The 24280-nt window shown below is 39.8% G+C and overlaps 1 protein-coding gene across 3 annotated transcripts; it reads left to right on the forward strand.

The window, feature by feature from the left end:
* Positions 1-263: 263 nt before the first annotated feature.
* On the forward strand, positions 264-23215 carry YBX3 (Y-box binding protein 3). 3 transcript variants are annotated; one of them, XM_076007659.1, is made up of 11 exons: positions 264-603; positions 652-776; positions 4422-4485; positions 5462-5495; positions 7671-7760; positions 10306-10428; positions 13338-13544; positions 18697-18794; positions 20355-20526; positions 21004-21104; positions 22648-23215. In XM_076007659.1, the coding sequence occupies exons 1-10, from the start codon at positions 518-520 to the stop codon at positions 21067-21069; spliced, it is 1065 nt and encodes a 354-aa protein (XP_075863774.1). In that variant the 5' UTR covers positions 264-517; the 3' UTR covers positions 21070-21104; positions 22648-23215. The 3 variants fall into 3 exon arrangements, with proteins under 3 accessions (XP_075863774.1, XP_012596928.1, XP_012596929.1); XM_012741474.2 differs by having other exon boundaries at positions 264-776; XM_012741475.2 differs by lacking the exon at positions 13338-13544 and having other exon boundaries at positions 264-776.
* Positions 23216-24280: the final 1065 nt, after the last annotated feature.

Genomic DNA, 24280 nt, shown 5'->3' on the forward strand with positions numbered 1-24280 from the left:
TGTCAGGTTGTCTGGAGGGAGGACACCCCTCCGCCCCGCTGCATCACGGGGGCGGCAGCGCGGGCGGGCCGGGACGCTCCGGGTTTCAGTCGGAGTCGGAGCCCCGCGGCGCCCTCGCTCTGCCCCTGCGCTCCGCGGGCCGCCCCGCGCCGGCCGGGCGGATTGGTGGGTCGGAAAGGGCGCCGGGCGCCTTTAAATGCTAATGAGCCGAGGCCCAACTCGGAGCCAAGTTTCCCCACCCTCTTCCCTCGCCCGCCCTCCCCGCCCGGCCGGCGCGCCGCCTAGAAAAACTTGTGCGGGGCCATTTTTGGGGCAGTAAGATCGAGCGAGGAGCCCGCGAGCGAGCGCCGCGCCCGACAGCTCGAGCCGCCTCCGCCGCGCGACCCCACCTCGGCCGCCGCCCGCGCCGCGAGATCCGCACCGGCCTCCGAGAGCGAGCCCGGCCGCCGCGACCACCAGCCGCGCTAACCGCCGACCAACCGCCACCAGGGTGCCGAGGGAGAGCAGAGGAGGCGGCATGAGCGAGGCGGGCGAGGCCACCACCACCACCGCTACCACCCTCCCGCAGGCTCCGGCGGAGGCGGCCGCCGCGGGCCCCCAGGACCCCGCGCCCAAGAGCCCGGGGGGCGGCGGCGCGCCCCAGGCCGCGGCCCCCGCGCCCGCCGCCCTCGCCGCGGGAAACCCGGGCGGGGACGCGGCCCCCGCAGCCACGGGCACCACGGCCCCCGCCTCTGCAGCGCCCGCCGGCAGCGAAGACGCGGAGAAGAAAGTTCTCGGTGAGTCAGGCCCGGGCAGGCAGAGGCTGCTCCCGAGGGGCGGGCGGCGCGGCCGCCGAGCACGTGTGGCAGCCCCGCCACGCTTCCCGCCCGGGCGGGAGCCGCCGACGGCTCCGGGCTCCGCGCCCCCCGCGCCGGCTCCGCGGGCCGCCCGCCCCGCAGGCGCTCCCGGGTGAGCGCCCGGCCGCCCTGCGCGCCTGTCTTGCGGGCCTGGGCCGGCAAGCGGGCTCTCAGCCGTGTCGCCGGCTGGCACTGTCGCACGTGCCCCCGGGAGAATGCCCCGGTCGGAAGAGGAAGGGAGAGGCGGCCCGGGAGAGGGACCTTGGGCAGGGATGCATGCGGGGGCAGGGGAGGCGCAGACACGTGGTCCCGGAACTTTGGAGTCCGGCTTGGGATCTGGGTGAGGAGAAGGCTTCCTCCGGGGAAGAGCGGGGCGCAGGGACGAGACGAGGAGGCCGAGGTGGAAAGGCTGTTGCCAGGAGGGCTCAGGTGTCCGTCCCTGACGCCCTTCCCACATGGGCACGGGAAAGGCGCCATGCTCCTGCCGGCCACATGCCGCCCGAGAGGTGTTGCAATCCGCTCCGGGACGGGTCTCGGCCCCGCGTCCTCCTCCCTCGGTGCCCGCTGCCGCCGTGCGGTCGCCCGGTCCGCCAATCGCCGCGCGCGTCCCCTCTTCCCGGACTGTGGGAACGCACGTGGTGTAGCAGCTGAAAAAACTTCGTCGGAAGTCGGGGTATGACGTTCGTCCAAAACATTGTTACCGTGGGACTTGTAACCTAGGAAGGGAAACAGGAAGCTGAGACGTTCAGATTTAGGGGGCAGACGACTGCAGAGGGCTTGTGTGATGGTTGTTGGTATTGTCACATACTTCAGCGTCCTCTTTCCTAAGTAACGCCCTGTGTGAGGCCTGAGACAGGCTTGCAAAGCAGGTGGGCGGTGAATAATCTCCCCAAAGGGTGTGTGTGCATATCTTTCTCCCTTTTAAGCAGGGAAGTTAGCAGATGGTGGAGGATGCTTCAGAGAGATCCTCACGGTTTTGTTTGGGGCGTGTCTGATCTCTGTGAGCCTTGCCTCCTCATTAGGAAGAAAGTTGAGGGAATAATGTGAGAAAAGTATAATGTGGTGATAATATCCCCCACCTTGAGGACTACTTTCCTCTTTTTTTCAGAACTTTTACTCAGTTCCTGCAAACAATATGCTAAATGTAATTTGTGTAGGTTAAGAAACAAAATAACCCCTTTTTTGCTAGTCTAAAAGTTGCTTAAATCTAGTCAGTACCGTATTGTGGTATAGCTTCCAGCAGTGTTTCTTGGAACATTTCCGTGCAAAATGTCTGACAAAGACAACCTTGTGTTATCCAAAGCAGTGTTAAGATACTTTCTTAATTATACCTTATTTTTGTGTAAAGGAACTTTTGTAGTTTTTCACTTGACGAGTGTACCCTCTGAGAATAAGGAAAGCAGATTATCATTAGAGATGAAGAAAAAAGATAAATTAAGGTTAATTGCACGAATGGCCAACTGCTGTTTTGCCTCCACCAGATCCCTGGTGATGAGTCTGGTGTCTTTTTTTCTTTCCACTCTGTCTGCAACTCTCTCAAAGTGAAGGACAGCCTTCTCTACTGGGCACTTCAACACTGTTTTTCTCTGTCCAGTATGTTCTGCCATCTCCTGTCCTTTGCCAAGCAAACACATGGATGCCTAAAATGTGCTAGGCACAGTGCTGACTGAAATGGATATCTGTTCTTGGATTCTCTCCTTCTAGTATTTGCAAATGGGCCTTAACTTCAGTTTATATAGCACATAGGCTGGGGAGAATAGTTTATTTACATGAGTGAAATAAAACTTTCCTCCTAATGAGCATTATGGAAGCCTTACCCGCCTTCTTCTGTCCCCCTTTTCCCCTGTGTATGTGCAGTGAGTTTATGGTTTAAAGCAAGAAGTGGGAATGAATTTGTTTGACCATATGAACTCGTTAGAAATATTGTAGAATTAGAAAAAAATTGTAAGCTACACTGGGGAGTTAAAAATAACCTTCAGCCAGGATTGAGGTTAGACTTGAATCATTTCTCGTCTTTTTTCTCTCTTATTAATGTTGCCTTTTTATTCAAGATTTTTCCTTCAATAGTGTTAGACTTTAAGAACAGTTTCTTTATATTTTCCCAGGTCAATAATTTTTTGGGCAAATGAAAGGAGGTATAAAAATAATACCATTTGAAATAATATGTGACTTAAAAATGCATATATTTTATCAAAAACAGGCCTCTTCTGTGTACATTTGCATCTAAAACACCAAATGTTTTTTCCTCCTTTTCCCTGCTGCTCTAATTAGAATGGCCTCAAACTAAAGATTCCAGAGGTTTGATCTCTCCCTTGGAGAGATCTTACTTGGAATTAAGAGCTGGAGACTGGTTAGTTAGTGTGGGCTGAATGACTTTGGCGACAGAAAGAGGAGGGAGGGTTTTTTGTTGTATTTTTTACAGAGAGAACTAAAATACTTCCCCAAGTGTGTCAGTCTAGCAAAACTCAGAACTAACCCTGCCCACAACAGAACAAGTCCTAATTACTAAGCAAAGACTTATTGTTTATCCTTGGAAATGAGGAACTTTGTATTTCATAGAGAGGCAGCATGGATTAATGTTAATAGTTACTTTCATTCTCTACTAAACTTTTTTTTTCTTTTAAGGTAGTTTATTGTCATGTTTCCTGTTTCCTTGAGTCTTTGTAATTGCGTTCTGCATTTCCTGAATTTTAGACATAGGCATTCCTAGAGGCATTGGATTTGACATTCACAGTTGATTCCAAGGATTATATTTAAAATAGTTGAGATAAATATGAATCTACAAAGTATAAGTTACATGAAGCTATATTTTGTTTAGATTCCTTCTCATAAAGAATTCTGCTAAATTCTGGCATTGTAGAGAAGTGGTCCTGTTCATGACAGAAGGTAGAGACAATCAAGTTAAAGAGGGGGATTTTACAGAAAATGCTATTTGATTTCTACCAACTGTAGAGAGCAACGTAAATAATGAACCCCAAAGTCATCACTGTGGTTTGAAAAGGCCTGTTACATCACATCTCCAGGATGGCTAAGTACAGAACTGGAATGAGACAGCTTCAGTTCTATTATTACTCTTCACTCCTGATCAGCCCCCATTTGGCAACCAGACAAGTTACTTTATATCTTTGTAGATTGGCTATTAACAAGGATCTACTGGGTCACTTATTAAAGTTTGCCTAATATTTCAAAGTGTGGAAGTGACCTGTTAAGGTCTTTCATCTGCCTATACTCTTTCATGGTGGCCCCAATTTTGTGCTTAAAAAATTTGTCTAGGTTAAGTCTTGGAACATTAATCTTAAAGAACATTTGAACACTGTTTTTCAGTTTTAATTGTTGCAGAACATATGACCCCTCCTTGTCTTACAACTTTATGAAAAGTTTAATAAAGAAGAAAGGTTTAGTCTTCTGAAAATTATTTGCTTATATTCTGGCTTCATTTTCTTTTCCTAATATATTTTTGAAGTAAGCTTTTAATGGTTTTCTTGGGTATGTTTAGGCTTTGTATAATGTTATCAAGATCTTAGTGATATGAGCTTTATCTCTTTGTAGGTCAGATACTAATTTATCTGCTTAATCCTATTTTAGCCACCAAAGTCCTTGGCACTGTCAAATGGTTCAACGTCAGAAATGGATATGGATTTATAAATCGGTATGTGTGTGTATCTACATTTAAATTTATATTTATGTTGTGGCAATAGCCGTTATAAATCCCTTAACATACTTTATTAATGGCTTAAAAAAATAAACTTTTTAAGTTTCTAAGCACTATAAGCATTCTCATTTCTAAGCTGCTGGTTGTTAAATATTAATTAAAATACATTTCCAGGACACTAATAAATAACTCATTTCATAAAATCTATTCATTAAAAGAAAAAAAGGAGGGCCAGATAAAATCAGAAGTGGGAAGGGCCCTAGGATAACTGAGCCCATTTCCATAATTTCACAGATGGAGAAATGGAGTCTTAGACTGGTTAAGCAACTTTCCTAAGGTCACCCAACTTGGGAGTAATTGAGCTGGATCCGTAACCCTGGTCTGGTCCATGTCCGGTGTAGAAACTGTAGTATTTCCTTTAAACTATGGTAACTTCTAACCATATAGAAGTGAACACAACTGCAAGCTGTTGGGAGTATCATGATGGTTTTACATGATATAGTCATTTGCTTTGCTTTCCCACCCCTTAAAAATATTTCTCCAATTTCTTTTCTTGTCTGTTTTGGTGGGGTGGGGGCGGGGGGCTGTTTTAAGTTTCAGTGTAAGGAGAGCCTAGTTCACAGCTGTGCCCTGTCCTTTTAACTGTCTTGCTTTGCTTTTGCTGGGAGGAAAATCTAGAGCTCTGATTACATGCCACGTGATTCAGAAAGAGACAGGAAAGGGATGTTTCTGTATGTTGAATCTGTACACTTGGATCTAAGCACTGTGGTGATGTGGGGGAGTAAGGGGATATCTTGTGGAGTTAGAAGTTTTAACAAGATTGAGTCTAGTGTCTGAATTGAGTTTCCAGGATAAATGAAAATTTATATCGTATTCTGAAGTCTTGGGGGATCTAAATTCATAACACATCTATTCTTTTAAGCTTTTCCACATACCTAGTACCTTTAATTGTGAGCTTTTTGTCTTTTAACAGAAATGACACCAAAGAAGATGTATTTGTACATCAGGTAAGAGGGATTATATGTGAGGGAGGGGTGTGTGTAATCTGCTATTGTCACTTTCCCTAAAGTAAGTCCTATAAGTTACTATTCTACTCTAAATTATTTATGTGATTCACTTTGGGATGAGAGCTTAATTCCATATTTTGAGATTGGCAGAAAAGCTCTTCTGTCCTGTCATAGTAACTGTTTTCAAATAGTTTTATTTTTGTATTTGAATGACATAATATTTAGTTGGACCATTTAGAAAATGGTCCATTTTCTAAAGCCTTTGAGTCCCTAGCAAAAAAATGTTTCCATGTTAACATCCTATTCTGATGTTGTGGTTCCTCCTCAATGTTTGGCTGGAGCCAACCTGGCTGGGTAGATGTTGGTTAAAGCTCTTCTATCATGGCAGTTCTTAAAAAGCACAGTGAAGCAGATGGTAAGACATGAGAAAACTAGTTCCCAGGGTAGTCCTGGTAAATGAGGTCTCTCAGTCTTTCTTTATATTGTTAGCCTACTATGTTATTTATCCTATTATTATTATTATTATGTATCCTGGACTTGCTTTACAAAATAAGTTAAGAGAAGTAATACCTGTCCTTACTGTATGTTCATTTTGTAGATTTAGTTTTGAATGAATTGTCTGAAATATATGTGTTGTTCTTAGCATATAACAATAAGGAAAGGTATACCGGGCATGTACGAATGCCAGCACATTTACTTGCAGGGCTCTGTCAAGCATCTGATTTTCTATATTTTTGTTTCCATCTGTTTAGTGCGTATGTATTGGGGTGGGGTGTAAGGGTTGGAGATAGTGATATAAAGCTCTCCAGTTGTGGTTCCCATGGTTTAATATTTCTGCTTGATTGGATATGTCAATTGTACCTAGATGATTTGAGTAGATTTTTTGTTCAGATACAGTGACTTAAAGGTGTAACAGACTGAAACAAAGTGTTGCTTTATAATATCTGGAAGTTAACAGAACTTTTTGGGGTGAGAACTCTGTATCTGATGACTACTAGAGTGAAAGTCCTCACAGTTTCTGTACTGCCAGCTTATTAACCTGTGAGTATATGACCTGAATCCAGCCCCCGTATAGTGAGTCACCTCAGTGTGTTGAGGCTTGCCCAGTTTAACAGGAAAAAGGGAACGAGCTTGCAGGGAGGGGCTGTTTTTGGAGTGCCTGAATGTTCCTGCTGCGTGCGCATTTCTCCTGTCCTGAACTGCCTTTTTTCCTCTGTGGGTGAGGTATCTGCTCTATTGGCTCACTCTTCTTTTTTCTCCCTCCTACTCAGAGTAGGGGAAGGGCTGGATTACACACACTTAATCGCTTTATAAAATAAGGTTGACCTAGTTCCATAGAAACTCAAAGCCCCTTTAACTGTTTAGAGATACCAGCCAAAGATGTGAATATTCGTTGCAGGAATTATTCTTTGCCTTCCATTGAAAGAGAGAGACCTATTCATAAGTAGTTATTTATGTGTAGATATTTAATAAAGAATAACACCTTCATTAACATTTTAATGTATTATCAGAGAATATAGTAGGATTAGTTGACATATGAATGCGATATGATACGAAAAATGTTGAATAAATATTATGTAGATAGAGTACAGGGATGTGAACTCCCTCTCCTCCCCACCCCATCATCCTTAGGGCTGTTATCTTTGTGACCTCAGATAAATCATTTAACTGTTAGCCTCATATCGACTCATCCATAAAATGGGAGGGAAAGGGAAGGCCACATTATTACTACTGTTTTGATTCTTAAGGTAATTTTGTTTGCTCTATCAGAAATATTTATCTCCTTGGCATTCTTGTCTTTAAGAACTTCTGTACCTAAAATATGCATTGGTATGTGTATGCAACAGGAAGGCATATTTTCCCCCTTGCTGATGGAGCTACAGGCTGAATCTCAGAAGCTTAATGGTTTGAGGAAACGAGGCTGTAACAGCAGTGTGTAACAACTGTACACACTGTTACAGTAGAAACACTCTACCTGTCAAGATGAAATTTGAAGAATAACACAAAGTAATGTGGAATGTAGTGTTAATGCTTTTGTTTGTTTTGTTTTGGAAAAAGTAATAAGAGGGAGGTCAGAAGTTTCTTCCAGTTCACTCTAGTAAACTTGAAAACAATGAAATCTGTGACCAGTATTGAAACATACTTTCGATAAAACTTTGTGTTCTCTTTTGATAGACTGCCATCAAGAAGAATAACCCACGGAAATATCTGCGCAGTGTAGGAGACGGAGAAACTGTAGAGTTTGATGTGGTTGAAGGAGAGAAGGTGAGGGAAATTGCGGTTGCCATCAAAGTGTGCTAGCACACAGTTTTGTTGCACAGTAGATGGTCTCTCAGCCCTTCTGAATTGACATTATTCTGGAATTTTTGGATAATAGGAGGAAGTGACTTTTAAATAGAAATACTTATTATTATTGACTGTTATTGTAAACATTCCTCAATATACTAAAAAAGTCATTTTGATTTCTCATTTAATAAATGATGAAGTTTGTTTATGGAAGGAAAAGCTAATTTCTCAAAATTTTAAAGTAACTTTTATTTTTGTAACAAATGTATGTCTTTAAGACTAGATTAAAATTTCACTGTTTTATGGCATTAAAAAGATTTAATAAATAAACACTTTGGGGAGAAAGATTTCTTTTTATCAGAATAAAGTTTTCAAACTGATTGGTAAGCAATTCTTTCTGTTTATAAATTCAAATTAAATTCATTGTATTTTCTCTGTTTGGCTTGTATTTTGGGAAGCTGAAGGCATCTTGATAGACTGTACCAGCATTGTTCAAGTGAATTCAATCTTAGAAGCTGATGGATCATCTTGAAGACTGTCTACAGAATCTTTTAATGCTGTTTTATATTTAATCCCAATATTAGTAATGTCCTTTCTGCTTTGTTTTTTTTGTTTGCTTGTTTGTTTGTTTTTTGAGTCAGAGTCTCACTCTGTTGCCCTGCCCTGGCTAGAGTGCCATGGCATCAACCTAGCTCACAGCAACCTCAAACTCCTGGGCTCAAACGATCCTACTGCCTCAGCCTCCTGAGTAGCTGGGACTACAGGCACGTGCCACCATGCCTGGCTAATTTTTTTCTAGATATATTAGTTGGCCAATTTCTTTCTATTTATAGTAGGGACAGGGGTCTCGCTCTTGTTCAGGCTGATTTTGAACTCCTGACCTTGAGCAATCCACCCACCTCGGCCTCCCAGAGTGCTAGGATTACAGGTGTGAGCCACTATGCTTGGCCTCTATATATTTTTAGTTGGCCAATTAGTTTCTTTCTATTAGTAGAGATGGGGTCTCACTCTTGCTCAGGTTGGTTTCGAACTCCTGACCTTGAGCTCTACGCCTTCGCTAGCCTCCCAGAGTGCTAGGATTACAGGCATGAGCCACCGCGCCCGGCCTATGTTTTTTTTTTTTTTTTTTTTTTTTTGAGAGACAGAGTCTAGCGTGTTGACCAGGCTAGAGTGAGTGCCGTGGCGTCAGCCTAGCTCACAGCAACCTCAAACTCCTGGGCTCAAGTGATCCTTCTGCCTCAGCCTCCCGAGTAACTGGGACTACAGACATGCGCCACCATGCCCGGCTAATTTTATATATATATTAGTTGGCCAATTAATTTCTTTCTATTTATAGTAGAGACGGGGTCTTGCTCTTGCTCAGGCTGGTTTCGAACTCCTGACCTCGTGCAATCCGCCCGCCTCAGCCTCCCAGAGTGCTAGGATTACAGGCGTGAGCCACCACGCCCGGCTTGCTTTGTTTTTAATCAACACTGTTATAGATAAACATCTTAAAACTGCGTATGGTACAATTGCCATGGCAGCTGAATTATAAAGTAACTGAATGAAAGGCTAGTTAACTCTCATGTACGTGCCCTTTCCACACACGTACACACCATTCCATAGTCCATGTTTTTAGCAACTCTCAAACTATTCTAAAAGAAAAACATTATTTCATGTGATACAGAAATTTAAGTGGTTGTCTTTACCAGTGTGATACCTAGGGTGTCTTACAAATCTCTTGGGAGTTTCAAATTACCCACCAGCTCATGTTGGCCTTTGATAATCTCTGATATCCTATCCAGCTCTTAAAGATTTGTTTTGCAAGGTTGATTTTACTCCTTCATGTTTTCAGAACTTAAAATTTTATAAACTGATGTATAGGGTGTCAAATACACTCTTTTGAATCTGCTTTATCCTAATTTTAAAAATATTTTTGAAGTATTATCCATTTGTCCATATGAGGATAAGAACTCTGTCTCAAGGATAATTGGAAAGTCTAAAGAAAAACTACATGTGTGGAGACTTTATATGTTACTAAATCAAGGACTTCTTTCTTCCTGTTGCAGCCAAGATGGGAGAAGTTTCACTTTTCAGTAATTTAGTGCTAGACAGAGCCCTGTGAGCCCATGAGTACAGATTCTCTTAGTACCTCTTAGAGTAACATAAATTTCAACATATTATAAGATAACAGTATCTCAATTTTTTTCCATTTAGGAATATTCTTCCTGGTATAGCATTACCTGTCCTTTTACAGTTGTGTTATATTTACTAGTATATGTTTTTTAAAGAGGTACATATTGCTCTTGAACTTGGCATAACCAGACAAGAAAGCAAAGCTTAGATTGTGTGAGCAAACAAGCCATATATGTTTAAATCAGGACATTAAGCACCTTGTTCACCTTGTTAAAAACTTGGGTCTGCTTTTAAGATCACAGTTGAATTCTTAGTATGTTCTGCCAGTCTTATACTCTAGCTGTCCAAGGCTGGTTTTTGGCTTAATTTATCTTTTTAATTTTGAGGCCATCTTTATTTTCTTTCCCAGGGTGCAGAGGCAGCCAATGTGACTGGCCCGGATGGAGTTCCTGTAGAAGGGAGTCGCTATGCTGCTGACCGGCGCCGTTACAGACGTGGGTACTATGGCAGACGCCGTGGGCCTCCCCGGAATGTACGTTGTCTCTGTTACTAATCAGTGATAGAAAAATTCTTCACGTCTGAAATTAAGTGAATATACTTGGAGCAGATAAATGCCATGTTTTCTCCTGGAGACAGGACAATTGATCCTTTTTTCCTTCGAGGGAAAATTTTTAGTGCTCAGAATTTATGCATAGCCACTGGTCTCATTGGAAACTTGCCATTGAGAAATTTTATCAATTAGGATTATTTGGCTGCAAGTAATAGACATTTAGTCTTCCTTTTAACAGGAAGACTGACTTAAGGTCGGCAGTGCTGAGGTTGTCAAAGAGATTTTCTTCATTTGGTTCTTTGGCCAGAACCTAGTCACGTGACATGCATTGGCAAAGAGGCGTGGGGTTTTGCCATGGACCTAAACCTGTTGTTCACTCCTTGGCGCTAATGGTGTTGACCTCTAAGAAAACCAGCATTTGATTGGTGAGAAAGAATGAGGACTAGCTTGTGTATAGACAATAAAAGTGCTGGCTTACAGAAGTATTAAATAATTTACCTCGATTAAGTGGCTATTTTATTTAGCCTAGCATTTTCCATTTTATTTTAGCCTAGCATTATTTCAAAGAAGCAGTAAGTAATGCTCTGGATTTTTTTAGATTGGTCCCAATCCAGGTGAAAAAGTTTACCAGCAAATCTGGCTGGAGCTTAATTAGGAGGCTCAATTTGAAGAATTGTTGTCAAGGCACCCGAAATGAACCCAGTTCATATGTGATTATGAGGACCTTGTTAAATTTGAATCAGTTTTTGATGTTTCTAGAATTAGAACAAGGGATTGGCACCATAGCCTGAAACTTGGGGTATTTGAGAGCATAAGATTGTGCCTATCCATATCATCCAAAGAAAAACTTCTGAAAAATCTCAGCGGAATAAAATACCTGCAATTGAGAATGACTGATTTCTATTTTAGTAGATTTATACCTTTCTGCTTACCTAAATGCTTTTCCTCTTTATTTTCTGTCATCCTCACAACCTGCCCAAATTGATTTAATCAGATTCCTTTGGACTTTTATGTGTTTCAGTATTTTTCTTACCCTTGTTTTTCCTTGTTTGATTTTTAATGATAAGGTGGGGGAGGGGTAGAAATGAGCTGCTGTAGCATTTATTACATCATGTTAACTCTTTCAAGTTCATCAGGTTCACAGAGCTATAGCTGTGATTGTTTTAACTCCTAAGTTAATTCAGAAGTAAAAGTGATGGGAAAACTTCCAGAGAAAAATTTTTCTTGAAGACTTTTCCCCTCTGAAAGCTGGAAATTCTTAAGTCATTCGTGTAAAAGATTTAGCAATAAAACCTCAAATCTCAAAAGTATACATACAGCCTCACATTGAGCATTTTGGTGAGCATTCCCTATGCAAATAATTAATCTTTGCATAGTTGTGAATCATATCTTGATACGGGTTTTAAGAAGATTTTTCTGAAATTAGACTAGTTGAGGTTTTCCTTTTTGAAAATACATAGTTACACAGCTGGGGTTGGTCTAGAGGAGTCTAAAGCTTAAATACTGTCCCACAAAGTAAGAAATGGGTCATTCTGTTTTTAATTTATTCATTTTTTAAAACTACAGTTACTTCCCATAAAGATATTTGCATATCTCCCTTTGAAAGTCAGATTTGAAATCACATACCCTTTGAGGGATGTTTGGTGGTTGAATTTTTTTTTATTTATTTTTTGAGACAGAGTCTCATTCTGTTGCCCTGGCTAGAGTGCCATGGCATCAGCCTAGCTCACAGCAACCTCAAACTCCTGGGCTCAAGCAGTCCTTCTGCCTCAGCCTCCCATGGTTATTTAATTTTTAAAAAATATAACATGGTAGTATCCACTACTGCTTAAATACAGGAAAAATATAAAATGAGTCACTGATTCCCTTTGTTAATAAGGTCTATATTTAGAAACTACCAGTGTTAGGACTTACTACTTCCTGTTAAAGTATAATTAAAACTTTTCTCCTAAACATAAAGGGGTATCATGCCATGGGTCAGGGGTTCTCAGACTTCAGGTTTGAAGCCACTTATATGCTTACATATTATTGAGGATCCTAGAGTTTTTGTTTGTGTGTGTTTATGTCTATTAGTATTTATTGTGTTAGAAATTAAATTTAAAATGTATTTAATTGATTTAAAGTAACATGTTAACATAAATAACATTTATTAATGAAAATATTTAAATTGAGCTAGAAGAATGGTATTACTTTACACTTTTGCAAGTCTTTGATGTATGGTTTAGTAGAAGATAGCTGGATTCTCATCTGTTTCTGCATTTGATTTGCTGAGGGACCACATGTCACTGTATCCTTTGGAAGACCCCATGGTATACCCATGAGAGAATGGCAGGGGTATGGAAGGAGACAAATAGCAATTTAGCAACATTATGGGACTAGTTTGACCTCGCTGACCTTCTGGAAGGTTTCAGAGACCCAATCCCCAATGTGAGAACTGCTGAAAGAAGTATACTATTAATACTCAGGTCAAATATGTTGATAGCAGCATAAAATGTATTCTTTTTTGGCTTTGCCCCAAGGGATGGTAAATGTTTGGGGAGACACATTTGATAGAGCTAAATATTATCAATCTTGTAGATATTCTTTGGGTGGGGTTGGTCAGCTGATTCATCAGTTCTAATTAGATAACTATGAAATTCATTATAGATTGATTGCTCTTGCTTTTCCGCTTCTTGGTATTTTATCTGCAGATCTACTCTAATCTTAATGTAGTTTATCCCAGGTAATCACATGATAATCTGGGCTAAATGCATTTTGTCTGTATAATAAAAGGGATTATTGCTTTGGGGAGTTTTTTTTTTTTCCTTTTGGTGATAGTCATCCTAAATGGTATTCTTTGGTTCTTTCCTTGCTGAAACTTCTTCTGAATCTCTGTTTCTTTGCTTCGCTAGTACGCTGGGGAGGAGGAGGAGGAAGGGAGCGGCAGCAGTGAAGGATTTGAGCCCCCTGCCACTGACCGGCAGTTCTCTGGGGCCCGGAATCAGCTGCGCCGCCCTCAGTACCGCCCTCAGTACCGGCAGCGGCGGTTCCCGCCTTACCACGTGGGACAGACCTTTGACCGCCGCTCACGGGTCTTTCCCCATCCCAACAGAATGCAGGTAAAATTGCACCTGGGACTTCTCTTCAGCAATCCTCACCCTTCCATCCTTCTCTGCCTCCTCTTCCTCCTCCTCCTCCAACACCAGCTGCCGGAACTAAAACCTTGCTTGTGGCTTCCTGGTGCTGCAAACGCTGAGGCAAGGCCTTCAGTCTGCTTTTGCAGAGCAGTCGTTTCTAGTAACATTTCTAAAAGCACAACCACATGAGCCATGCCTACAATAGGGGGGACCTTGGTGTCTAGAGTGAAATTCCTAGTTTATGGACAAATAAAAGAAATAAGGTAGAGAGACAGATGGTATGTGTAAGAACTTGGACTCTGAAGTCAGACAAAGCCCGGATTTGAATCTTATCTCTGTTACTTGTGAGGTTTTGAGAAAATCAAGTTTAAGAGAGATTAAATTCATCCGGTAAATGGGGGCATTAAATGCCTGGTAGGATTGTGATGGTTAAATTAAATATAAAGGGTTTAGCATGATGTCTGCAACATAGATAACATTTACAAATTACTAGATTAAAGTGAGATAGATGGTGCTGATTTTTAAAACAACCTAACATAGAATTGAGATTGATTATTGGTTCTCATTTCTTATTGCAAAATATTATAAGTGCAGCTGTTATGAATTTATTCTGTGATTAATAAATGTTACATCAACTTTGCAATTCCCAGGAAACTTGGAAGACTAGGAATAGGTCATCATTTTTATTATCACTAGCTACAACTTTTCCTCTTTAGTGTCCTTGGGGTTTCTTTTTTTTCCCCCACTGAATGTTTTGACTGAACATTATGTTCAGTCTGTTCTTTGCTACCCTTCTCCTATCCCATCATGCATGACTGTGTTCTTTCTTGTTTTTTCTCTTCTACTCTTCAACAGCTGTCCCTGACAAATGTGCTAAAAATAACAAGGAGACTTACATATATGGAGAGATTGGGTACATGAGGCATAGTAGGTTTCTTCAGGGCAGCACTGCAGGCTTCTAGGAAATGAGGGCAGGAAAAGTCAGTGAGATTGTGCTACACATTTATTTTTAGTACTTTAATAGTGCCTTCCTTTCATATTATTTCATAATCATTCTTAGTATTTGGTATACACATATCACATTTCATGAGGATTGTTTTGCATATCTTCTGAAATAAAGTATATTTCACCTTAGGAATTGAAGTTTCAGAGTAAAGTGAATCCTTAGTGCCATGTAGAGCATCATTTGCAGAAGCTAATTGAAAACTAAATTTTGAATATGTATGCTTATTCTCATAACTGCTTAGTTGTTTCTAATGCAGGCTGACTTTCTTACCCAGTCTGTGTTGGAAGTAAAAGTTTTCTGAGATCTTTTCAACAGTTTTTTCTTAGAATCTTTCTGATTCATACTGTTTGGGTGTTGAGTGACTAAGAAGTCTGATTAAGCCAATCAACAGCATCAAATGAAAATTCCTAAAGCTCTCTTCCTCTATAACTAAGCTACTTCAAGATTATCACTATAAAGTCTTTGCCAGTATTTTTGTACTATATATAACACTATGAAATTTATGGGACACAATAGGAAAAAAAGCCATGATATATATATATATATATATATCCATCCAATAGTATTTGCCTTATTCACTAGGGACATAATACAATATGATTCTTCAGTGACCAGATGACTTTGCTTTTTAAAGGTAGTATTTCTGTGTATCTGAAAATTAAGGAGACTCATTCACTGAGCTAGTATCAACCACTTGGTTGTCTTTAAGAAAAGAATTATATGATGGAGGGAAGGGAACAACATTTGGCATTTAGCAAGTGACAGATGTTTGAACTTTGTTTTTATTCAGTCCTCTTTACAGCCTTATGAAAGCAGTGGTTTCCATATTTTTTTGTTGTTTACAAATGAAGAGCTTTGAATATTTTTAAAAACCAGCAACTTCTATATAGGCAAGGTTACACGGGCAAGAAGTGGTACAACTTGATACTAATTTAGTATGTCTGTATTCTTCTCATTCTGTCATTCTAGTAGACTCTTATCCTTTACTCATGTTAATTGCGGTTTTTGTTAATATTTTTTTGTGAATCAAAGTTTCTAAGGAAAAAGTAACCTAGTGCACCTAGGAAACTAAAGGGAGGCTTATGCGATTGAGATGGTGTGAGTGAAGGGAGAAGGTTGAGGTGAGATTAGAGTGAGGTCTTAGAGGAGATCAGGCATGCTTGGTAGACCACTGTAAGCAAGGTTGACCTTTCACTGTGATGAGAAGCCAGGCAGGATCTGAAGGGAGAAGACACATTTAAGAGATTATCATACTGTTTTATGGAGACTGGACCACCAAGCAGTAGAGTAGAAGTAGGTAGACCAGCTATTGTAATTTCCCAGTGGAGAGATGGGTGTGGGTTGGATTAGGTGCTGACAGTAGTCAGATGCTGATCAGGAGATTTGGAGGATGTGTTAAGTGTAGTGGGGTCAGCACTTGACTATGGAGTGAATATGTGATATGAGGGGTAAACAGTACCTCTATAGTTTTATTGAAACAAATGTGGGGAGATTGAAGAGAGATCGGTTTGAGGGGAGAGGGGAAAATGCTTTGGGAATCTTTTTCCACTTTAAAATCCACCTATAATAGAGGTATCAAGTAGGCAGAAAAATAGAGCAAAGTCAAGAAGTAGAAAATGGCTGGAGGAAGGGTGGTATAATTTTAGAACCAAAGTCTTTTGGGGCTCATTGTGATTTCAGGGTCGAAAAACAACATATTTAAAGCCATCAGGGCAGGATAAGTGTAGGTGGAAATGTGATCCTAGGACTGAGTTCTAGGCACACCAATTGTTAAAAATTAGGAAGGTAAGGACTGCCTGGCAAAGGACAGTGAAAAAGAGCAGCCAGGGAGAATGTATTTCAAGAAGGAAATGTGTTACATGCTGTTGATAAGTAGAGGAAATTAAGCTAATTGATTATAGGGTTTGGTAACTTGGAGATCAGTGGTTTGGTGAGGACCAAAGTTTGATTAGAGTGAATTTAAGGCATAGCAAAGGATGGGGAAGAAGAGATACCATACACCCCCTTGAGGAGGTTTCTGTGGTGGTAGTGGTGGTTGGAAGTGGTTATTTAGTATATATGTCCGTAAAGGAGCTCAAAGAAATGGGTAGTAGCTGGGGGAGGATGTGGAATTGAGGCAAGATTTTTGTGTGATTTGCCTTTTGTTTAGTGCAATGATGAGTTCCCCCGTCTCCCTTACTCCTTAGCTCACCAGCAGCTTACTCTAAAGCTGTTATGTGGAGCAGATCAAGTTAGGCATGTATATTTGCCATACACATATGCATATGTAACGTTTGGTGTGTGTGTTCCTTAGTTCTGTTTACTGAAAGGTCTTGAAAGCAGTCACACCTTAATAGCATTGAGCACACCTGGCCCCAAGTTCTCATCTCTAAATAACACTCTCTAATGAAAAGAAGCTCCTTTGGAGAAATGGCTGATTTCAGAGCTGGGACAGAGAGAGTACAATATGAGCCTGGAACATCTTGTTGTGCCAGAAAGCAAGGGAGTACTCAAAGAATGTTGGAAACACGTCAGAAAGGACATGAGCCAGCTTGGAGACATTCCCATTAGCCAGTGATGATAGTAACAGATTATAACTCATTGAATAAAATGGAAAACCATGCATATACAGATATAAATAAATAAATGACTATATTGAATAATTTGATGAGGAACAGGATATTTACACACTTTGAAAGTACTTCCTCACAAAGTACTCATTAATTACAAAGAAGGAAAGAGTCAACTTACAGTGGAAGACCCTGGCAGACAGCACCCTAACCCCTTATCAGATTAACCCCTTATTGTCAGTAGTGGTACAAATTGGAACCATACACCACCTGACAGGATACAGTGAGAAGAATTTGGTGTCACTTTTGCAACTTCTGCTCTCAAGAGGCAGAAGCTAAATCTAATCATTAGGAACACCAAACAATCCAAATTGAGGAATATTTTTATAAAATAACTGGTTTGTGATCCTTAAAAGTGTCAAGGTCATTATAGCCAAGTAAAGACTGAAGAACTTTTCCAGACAAAAAGTTAATTTAGTGCATGGTTTTAGACGAGATCGGGCGCGTTCAGGGTGTTGTGGCCGGAGACTAGTGCATGGTTTTAAATGATCTGTTTGCTGCATTGGGACAAATGGTGAAACTCAAATGGTGAACTGAAGATTAGGTTCTGTAATTCCAATTATTCTGTAAGTTATTTCAAGATCTAAAAAAGTTGAAGATTGGTGCTATTTCAACATATTTGTGTGTTTGGATGCAAATGATGGTATAGAGAAGGAAAAAGGAGGGATGGAGTTAACGTGCTCTCGTTGGTAAGAGAGCTCTTACCAACGGTAAAGGGGCTCTTTTTGGAGATGAGCATGGACCTTCTCCAGCGCTAGTGGGAGAGAAGAAAATTAATGTAAATGCAGGTAGTTTGGTAGACTTGATTATCTTCTGATTGCTTCCATTAGTGAAATGTGAATGGCAATATTTGAATCTGTGGAGGAGGAAGGGATGTTAGTTTTGAGAAAAGAAAGTAGAGATATGTCTGTATGGTAAAGAATTTCAGAGATTATTGATGGAGATTGTTCAGTTGTTTGTTACTTTTTAGTTCTTCCCCCTGGAAGTTGTACTATAAATTAATTTTATTCCTCCAGCTTAAAATAAGTATATCATCAAGAAGGCATATTTTTTCTAAGATGTTATACTTAAATAATGCAAGCAGTTAAAAGGAAAAAACTGAAAGGAAGAAACAGGAGGTGAAGGCAGGTCTGGTTAAAGTTTAGATGCAATTCGTCATAGTGATTTGAGGGAGAGAATCTTTGTAGAAACTGTTAATGGTATTGAATTTACTTTTGCAAAATAGGTTTTCTTATAAGAGATGAATGAAACTTGACAGATTTTAGGATGCTAAATTAATATAGTAAAATAAAGTTAGGTGCTCTGGTATAAGGCAAAGGACCATTCTAGTAGGACTTAATCTTTCCTCTCATATGCACAGATCTAATCAAATAATTCACGGTTACAGCTGAAAGTGCACAGCTTTGTAATGAAGCAGTTTACTTTTTACCTCTTAAAAAAGTTCTGAACACACTGTATGCTCTGTGTGTCTCTTACACCTAGCACTGTGACACTCACTCGGCTCTCATTGCCTCTCTAGGCTGGTGAGATTGGAGAGATTAAGGACGGGGTCCCAGAGGGAGCACAACTTCAGGGACCCGTTCATCGAAATCCAACCTATCGCCCAAGGTACCGTAGGTAGGTAACATTTTCCACTAACTAATGACCAGCTGAAGGACTGGTGAGCAACAGTATAATGAGGTTACTATTGGTCTCTTCTGTGAGTTTATTATATAACTAGAAGATGTGGCTGCTTTGAGTATACACCAGAGTTTTCAGGTGGCCAAGTGACATTTCCCCTGCTATTTAACTAGAATTTTTAGTTATCTCTTTCCCACAGCATTATTCATATGTTGTAACTGCTACTTGATATATTATTAATTTTTATTAAATCAGATAAACAGAAATTAATTGGTGATCAATCCAGTGGGAGAGCTACAAATGGAGGAATCCTCCATCTGGGACACTGAATATTTGAATCACCGAGGCAGTCCAGTAGAGGGGTTACATCAGGCTGTGGATCAAATCGCCAGAATTTAATTTTCCACTCTACAGTTTAGTAGCTGTATGTTCTTGGACAGATTTCTGGACTCACTAAGCCTTAGTCACCAGGTCTATAAAGTAGACATTAACAAATGTTCTGCAATTGCCAATAAGATTAAATTTACTAATGCATCTAAGATAATTAGTATGGTGTCTGATAAAGTAAGCCCTTGATAAATATTAGATATAATTATACCACCAATGATGTTAATATTACTGAAGGGTTAGTTATTTCACCATTTGTGTTTGTATCACTTGAGAATGCTGAATTGGGATAGACTCCCTAAGATCCTTTTGAAGCTATTTAAACTGTAAGCCTTGCCTGTTCCTTTACCTTATCCTTGAGATAAGTGGAAAAAGTAGAACTTAACTTCCTGAATGCTGTGGATGCTACTTTGAAATTTGTCAATGTGGGCTTATTGAAGGGAAAGTATTATAGAGGGAAAGGATTTATACCAGTCTATGTCCTTTTTCCTCACAACATTCATCCCAGTTTTAGGCTTAATCACTAATGATTAAGTACTAAATACTTTCAGAATAAAGGAGACATCATAGAAACGTCTTAATGAAACACAAAGGAAACAGTAGAAGGATGTGAAACCCAGCTTTGTCAGTGCCTAGCTATGTGATCTTGGGAAAGTCATATTGGACCTTTTTCTTATCTATAAAAGCAATACTTCCATATAGTTAACCACACTAATCATTTCTAAATCTCTGGGTTTTCTCATTATAAATCTAACCTACAGAATTAGCATTGAAATTAAATACTTAATGTGAAAACTTGCTTAGCACAGGCTTTTGGCACACAGTAACAGTAGTTTCCCCATGTTTTAATCTCCCTAGTCTCCACTAAACTCTGTGCCTGGAGGGCAGACCAGACCACTGTCCTTTTTCTATTCTTAGTGACTATCAAAGTGCCTGATAGGAAGATAGTACGTGTTCAGTGTATGTTTGTTCAATACAAATATGAAAGGGAAAAAATGATAGAAAAATAAGATTTTTTTCCACCAAACCTCTGTTCCATTTGCTGCATTGGCCTGTGAATAATTCTAGCAATAAATACTTATTGCTTGACTTTAAAAATAAATAAAACACTTCATTCTCGAGAATTCCTGTCCCGCTGCACTTCTCTTTTCCCTGTGTTCTGTGCTATAGGGGACCTCCTCGCCCACGACCTGCCCCAGCTGTTGGAGAGGCCGAAGATAAAGAGAATCAGCAAGCAGCCAATGGTCCAAACCAGCCATCTGCTCGCCGTGGATACCGGCGTCCCTACAACTATCGGCGTCGCCCCCGTCCTCCTAACGCTCCTTCACAAGATGGCAAAGAGGTAAATCCAGCCTGTATAGAGTGTGCCCCGTGTGACACAAACTGAGTATTTGAATTCAGCTAATTAACACTATCTGAAAGACTTACCCAAATCCGTGGGGTTCACAGCTGAACCATACAGGGCGCCAAATAAAGGACAGTGTCCATAGAGAGGAAGCAGGCTCTGCATGAGTTGGAAACAATGCATATCCCGGACTCCAGTGAGAGTAGTGGTATTTAGTTATCTGGAAGCCGGTCTCGGTGGTACTGATTTTTTTTGTTTGTTTTTTTCTTATTTTTTGTTTTTGTGAGGATTTTTTGTTTGGTTTTGGTGGAGATGCTGGGAATCAAATGCAGTATTAGTTTTTGTTATGTATAAAATAAATACATTTAGTTTTAAATAAATAAAATCAAACTTTTGAGAACGTTTAGTCTTGAGATTTCCACTGTCATCTGAATTGATACATTTCTGTTTTCATGGTTTTGTGTTGTGTTTTAGACCAAGGCAGGTGATGCCCCAACTGAGAACCCTGCTCCCACCACCGAGCAGAGCAGTGCTGAGTAACACCAGGCTCCCGTGGCACCTTCACCATCTGCAGGGTAAGAGCTTAGGCAGCCAGCCTTGAGCTGATGTTTCCTTTAAATATCACTGATTTCTCAGCAGTAGTACAAATTAGTCTAAACTAGTTCTTAGATTCATCTGTGCTAACATTTTATTTCCATTGGGATTCTGGGGGAAAAGTGGTTTTGGTGGTTAAATATCTCTGGGATTGACCTTATTGTGATGAGCTTTGGCAGTATAAACAACTGTTTTTTCCTAGACAGGCAGTTTTTAACCATTAGTACCACTTAGGAAAACTGATACTTCACTTTTGTGGCACCTAGTGCCCAATTCGATAATTTTAATGTCCCTAATAAAGACCTGGCTTTTTTTTAACAGGAGACTGTTAACCTGTAGAACAAACTAGAGTGTCTTTTTCCTTCCTCTTTTTCTTTGATAATCAACATTATTTTGAAGCAGTGCAATATGATGTGTAAGAGCCGAAGTTTATACATCCAGTGTAGGCTCCCCCGTCTCATGTGCTGGGTGATCTGACACTGGTAACATGGGAATATGGATTATACCTGGCAGCTAGGGTTGTTGTAGGATTAAGTGAAATCACATGAATGAAGTGCTTAGAGTAGGGTGTGATAAAGAATAACTGATAAAGGTTAGCTTGTTATTTGCATCATTGTCATTTCCTACTTTTTTCTGTCTTGTTTAAGGTCTTGGAAATTTTATTTATATAGATAGAAATATGGCTAGAAAGACCAACCCAATTAGAGTTAAGGGTTCATATGCCATAGTTGCTTCACCCTTTTAACTGAGACTTTAGTTTTTTTATATTTCTTGCTTTTGTTGCCTTTTCCATTCGCTTTTAGTTAAAAGAGAAGTTGTAAAACTTGGTGTCTGCTATTTTTCAAAAATTTTTTAAAATTTCATTAATAAAGTTTTTTGTTTTTTGTTGTTTTTAAAGTTCCTGCTTTTTAATGAGGTCTGCTTTTATATGCAGTGATTTTTGGATCAGCCTTTCATTAGGTAGACATTTGCTGTGCTACAAATATTGAATTCCATCTCTGCATAGCATGGATGATCATAGAAATAACCTTCCTATTTAAACTTGGCATTGACTGACTTAGCGTGATATTACTCATTTAAAAATAGCTATAGCCTTTTTGCAAGTAATATTTCTGGATATTGTTTTTAAGGAAATAATCCAAAATATGGGGGAAAATATTCCTACTATTTACAGACTGTCTGACATTGGGTACTTAACCTAACTCATTGTGGTGTATCCATATTAGGAGATATGGTACAGCCACTAAAATGATAATGAAGAGTTATTGATGGTATAGTATTGTTTATTTTGCCTCATGATGGTTTTATTTTATGCAATTTTATAAAATTTTTGCTATTATGTACTGACTTTTCTGGTTTACAAAAATACTTCGTTAAAAAGTAAGAGTTTTAAATTAATGTATGGTTTACATAGAGTATTTGAAATACTATTTTGTGAATTATATGAAAAGCGGATCATTTTTGCCTTTTTCAACTCTTGATCATTTTGTCACTCTTTATAAGTTTGATTTTAATTTTTTCCAGGTGACCTAAAGAATTAATGACCATTCAAAAGTAAAACAAAGTAAAAAGCAGACCACAACCTTACCAACACCAAAGAAACATCCAAGCAATAAAGTGGAAGACTAACCAAGATTTGGACATTAGAATGTTTATTGTTATTCTTTCAGAAACTAACAACTGCAAAAGGAAAATGTCAACAGATTTTTCCAGCAAGCTGAGATCCCAGGAATGCCTGCACAAAAGACGAGAGCAACCTCCCCAGTTTCAGCAACCACTAGGTTTATATTTTTTTCCTGGTTTTTACTGTTTTGGTAATATGAATTGAAAGAAGAAATATTAATACCATGTGGGGAAGAACCCCAACCAAAGAAATCTGAGATATATAGTAAATGCTTTTTTTCTTTTTTGTTTATTTTGGATGCTGGTGCTAAACTTCCAAGTGTCGTGATTTAAAAATAAATTTTATGCCCTTCTTATTTATTTCTAGGATGAGGGGAGGATAACATTTTTGCTTTCTTATGTGACTCTTTTTGAAAATGTGCAGTAAGAATTTCCTCAAAAAATAAAATTTTTACCCTTCAAAGGAAAAGGTGTTTAAGTGGAGTATATTCGCCTGTCTCAGCATATATTTCATCTTTCCCTCCTACTTTCACTTGACTTGATTAATAGTAAATTCATCCCAGAACTTTGGGAGACTAAGGTAGGAGGATTGCTTGAGCCCAACAGTTTAAGGCCAGCCTGGGCAACATACTAAGACCCTATCTCAACAAAACAAAGCAAATGTGAATTAATGCTATTTAATAAATTTAGGCATGAGTTTGAGATCATAAGATTGGATTCCTTTTGAAATGTATAGCTGGCAAGTTACAAATTTGAGTTTAGTAGTAGGCATGAATTGTTTGGTACTCTGTCTCTTCCCGAATAATCTTCATTGAGATGATTTGATGGCCTTTAGGTGAATATCTTCAGATTCAATGGTAATTTCCTTTAGATTAATGAAGGAGTTAATGGTTCTGACATCCTTGAACTTCCAGTCTGAGGTTTTCAGCACCAGCCGCTGTGTGGTGTGTCTGTATGTGTCTTTCAGAGAAGAGGAAGGGAAGCTCTTTCCAGCTATACCTACAAATCTTTCCCTCCAGGGCTGGTTCTCCTAAGTTGAGAAACACTATAGTATCTCATTGTTATGTAGTTACTTCTCAGATCTATTGCACCTTCCAAATTGTTATTTCAATCAAGTACATATTGAGCCTAGGTTTGTTCTAAGCACAATTCTAGTGGCTAGGAAGGAACAAGCCAATAACATACGTCAGTGACCAGATGTGTATAGAAAATAAACAAATACAAAATTCACTGTAAGATGGCAATAAATGCTGTTAAGAAAAAATAAAACATGGTAGGGGGATAGAGACTAGTATAATACAAGGCATATGTTTATTTTTAAATAGAGTCGTGAAGGTGAGGAATTAGTTAACAATTTGAATATCTGGAGGGAAAAACATGTTCCAGGCAGAGGGCGCATGCTTGGTCTGTTTGATAAATGGTAAGCAGGTAAAATTAGACTGTTCTCGAATCTTGTATTCTTGCAAGTCAAAGTTTAAAAATTGGTAATATGCACAAGGCAAAACTTAAAAGGTATAAAAAAGTAGTCTTTTAA

The sequence above is a fragment of the Microcebus murinus genome, chromosome 10 (genome assembly GCF_040939455.1).
Source record: "Microcebus murinus isolate Inina chromosome 10, M.murinus_Inina_mat1.0, whole genome shotgun sequence".
NCBI classification, from domain to species: domain Eukaryota; kingdom Metazoa; phylum Chordata; class Mammalia; order Primates; family Cheirogaleidae; genus Microcebus; species Microcebus murinus.

Excerpts from the sequence above, each read along its gene's own strand:
- YBX3 (XM_012741474.2), top strand. The coding sequence starts at position 518 with ATGAGCGAGGCGGGCGAGGCCACCACCACCACCGCTACCACCCTCCCG. Across the intron at positions 777-4,421 it reads CGCGGAGAAGAAAGTTCTCG|CCACCAAAGTCCTTGGCACT; the intron begins GTGAGTCAGGCC and ends ATCCTATTTTAG. Across the intron at positions 20,527-21,003 it reads CTTCACAAGATGGCAAAGAG|ACCAAGGCAGGTGATGCCCC; the intron begins GTAAATCCAGCC and ends GTTGTGTTTTAG.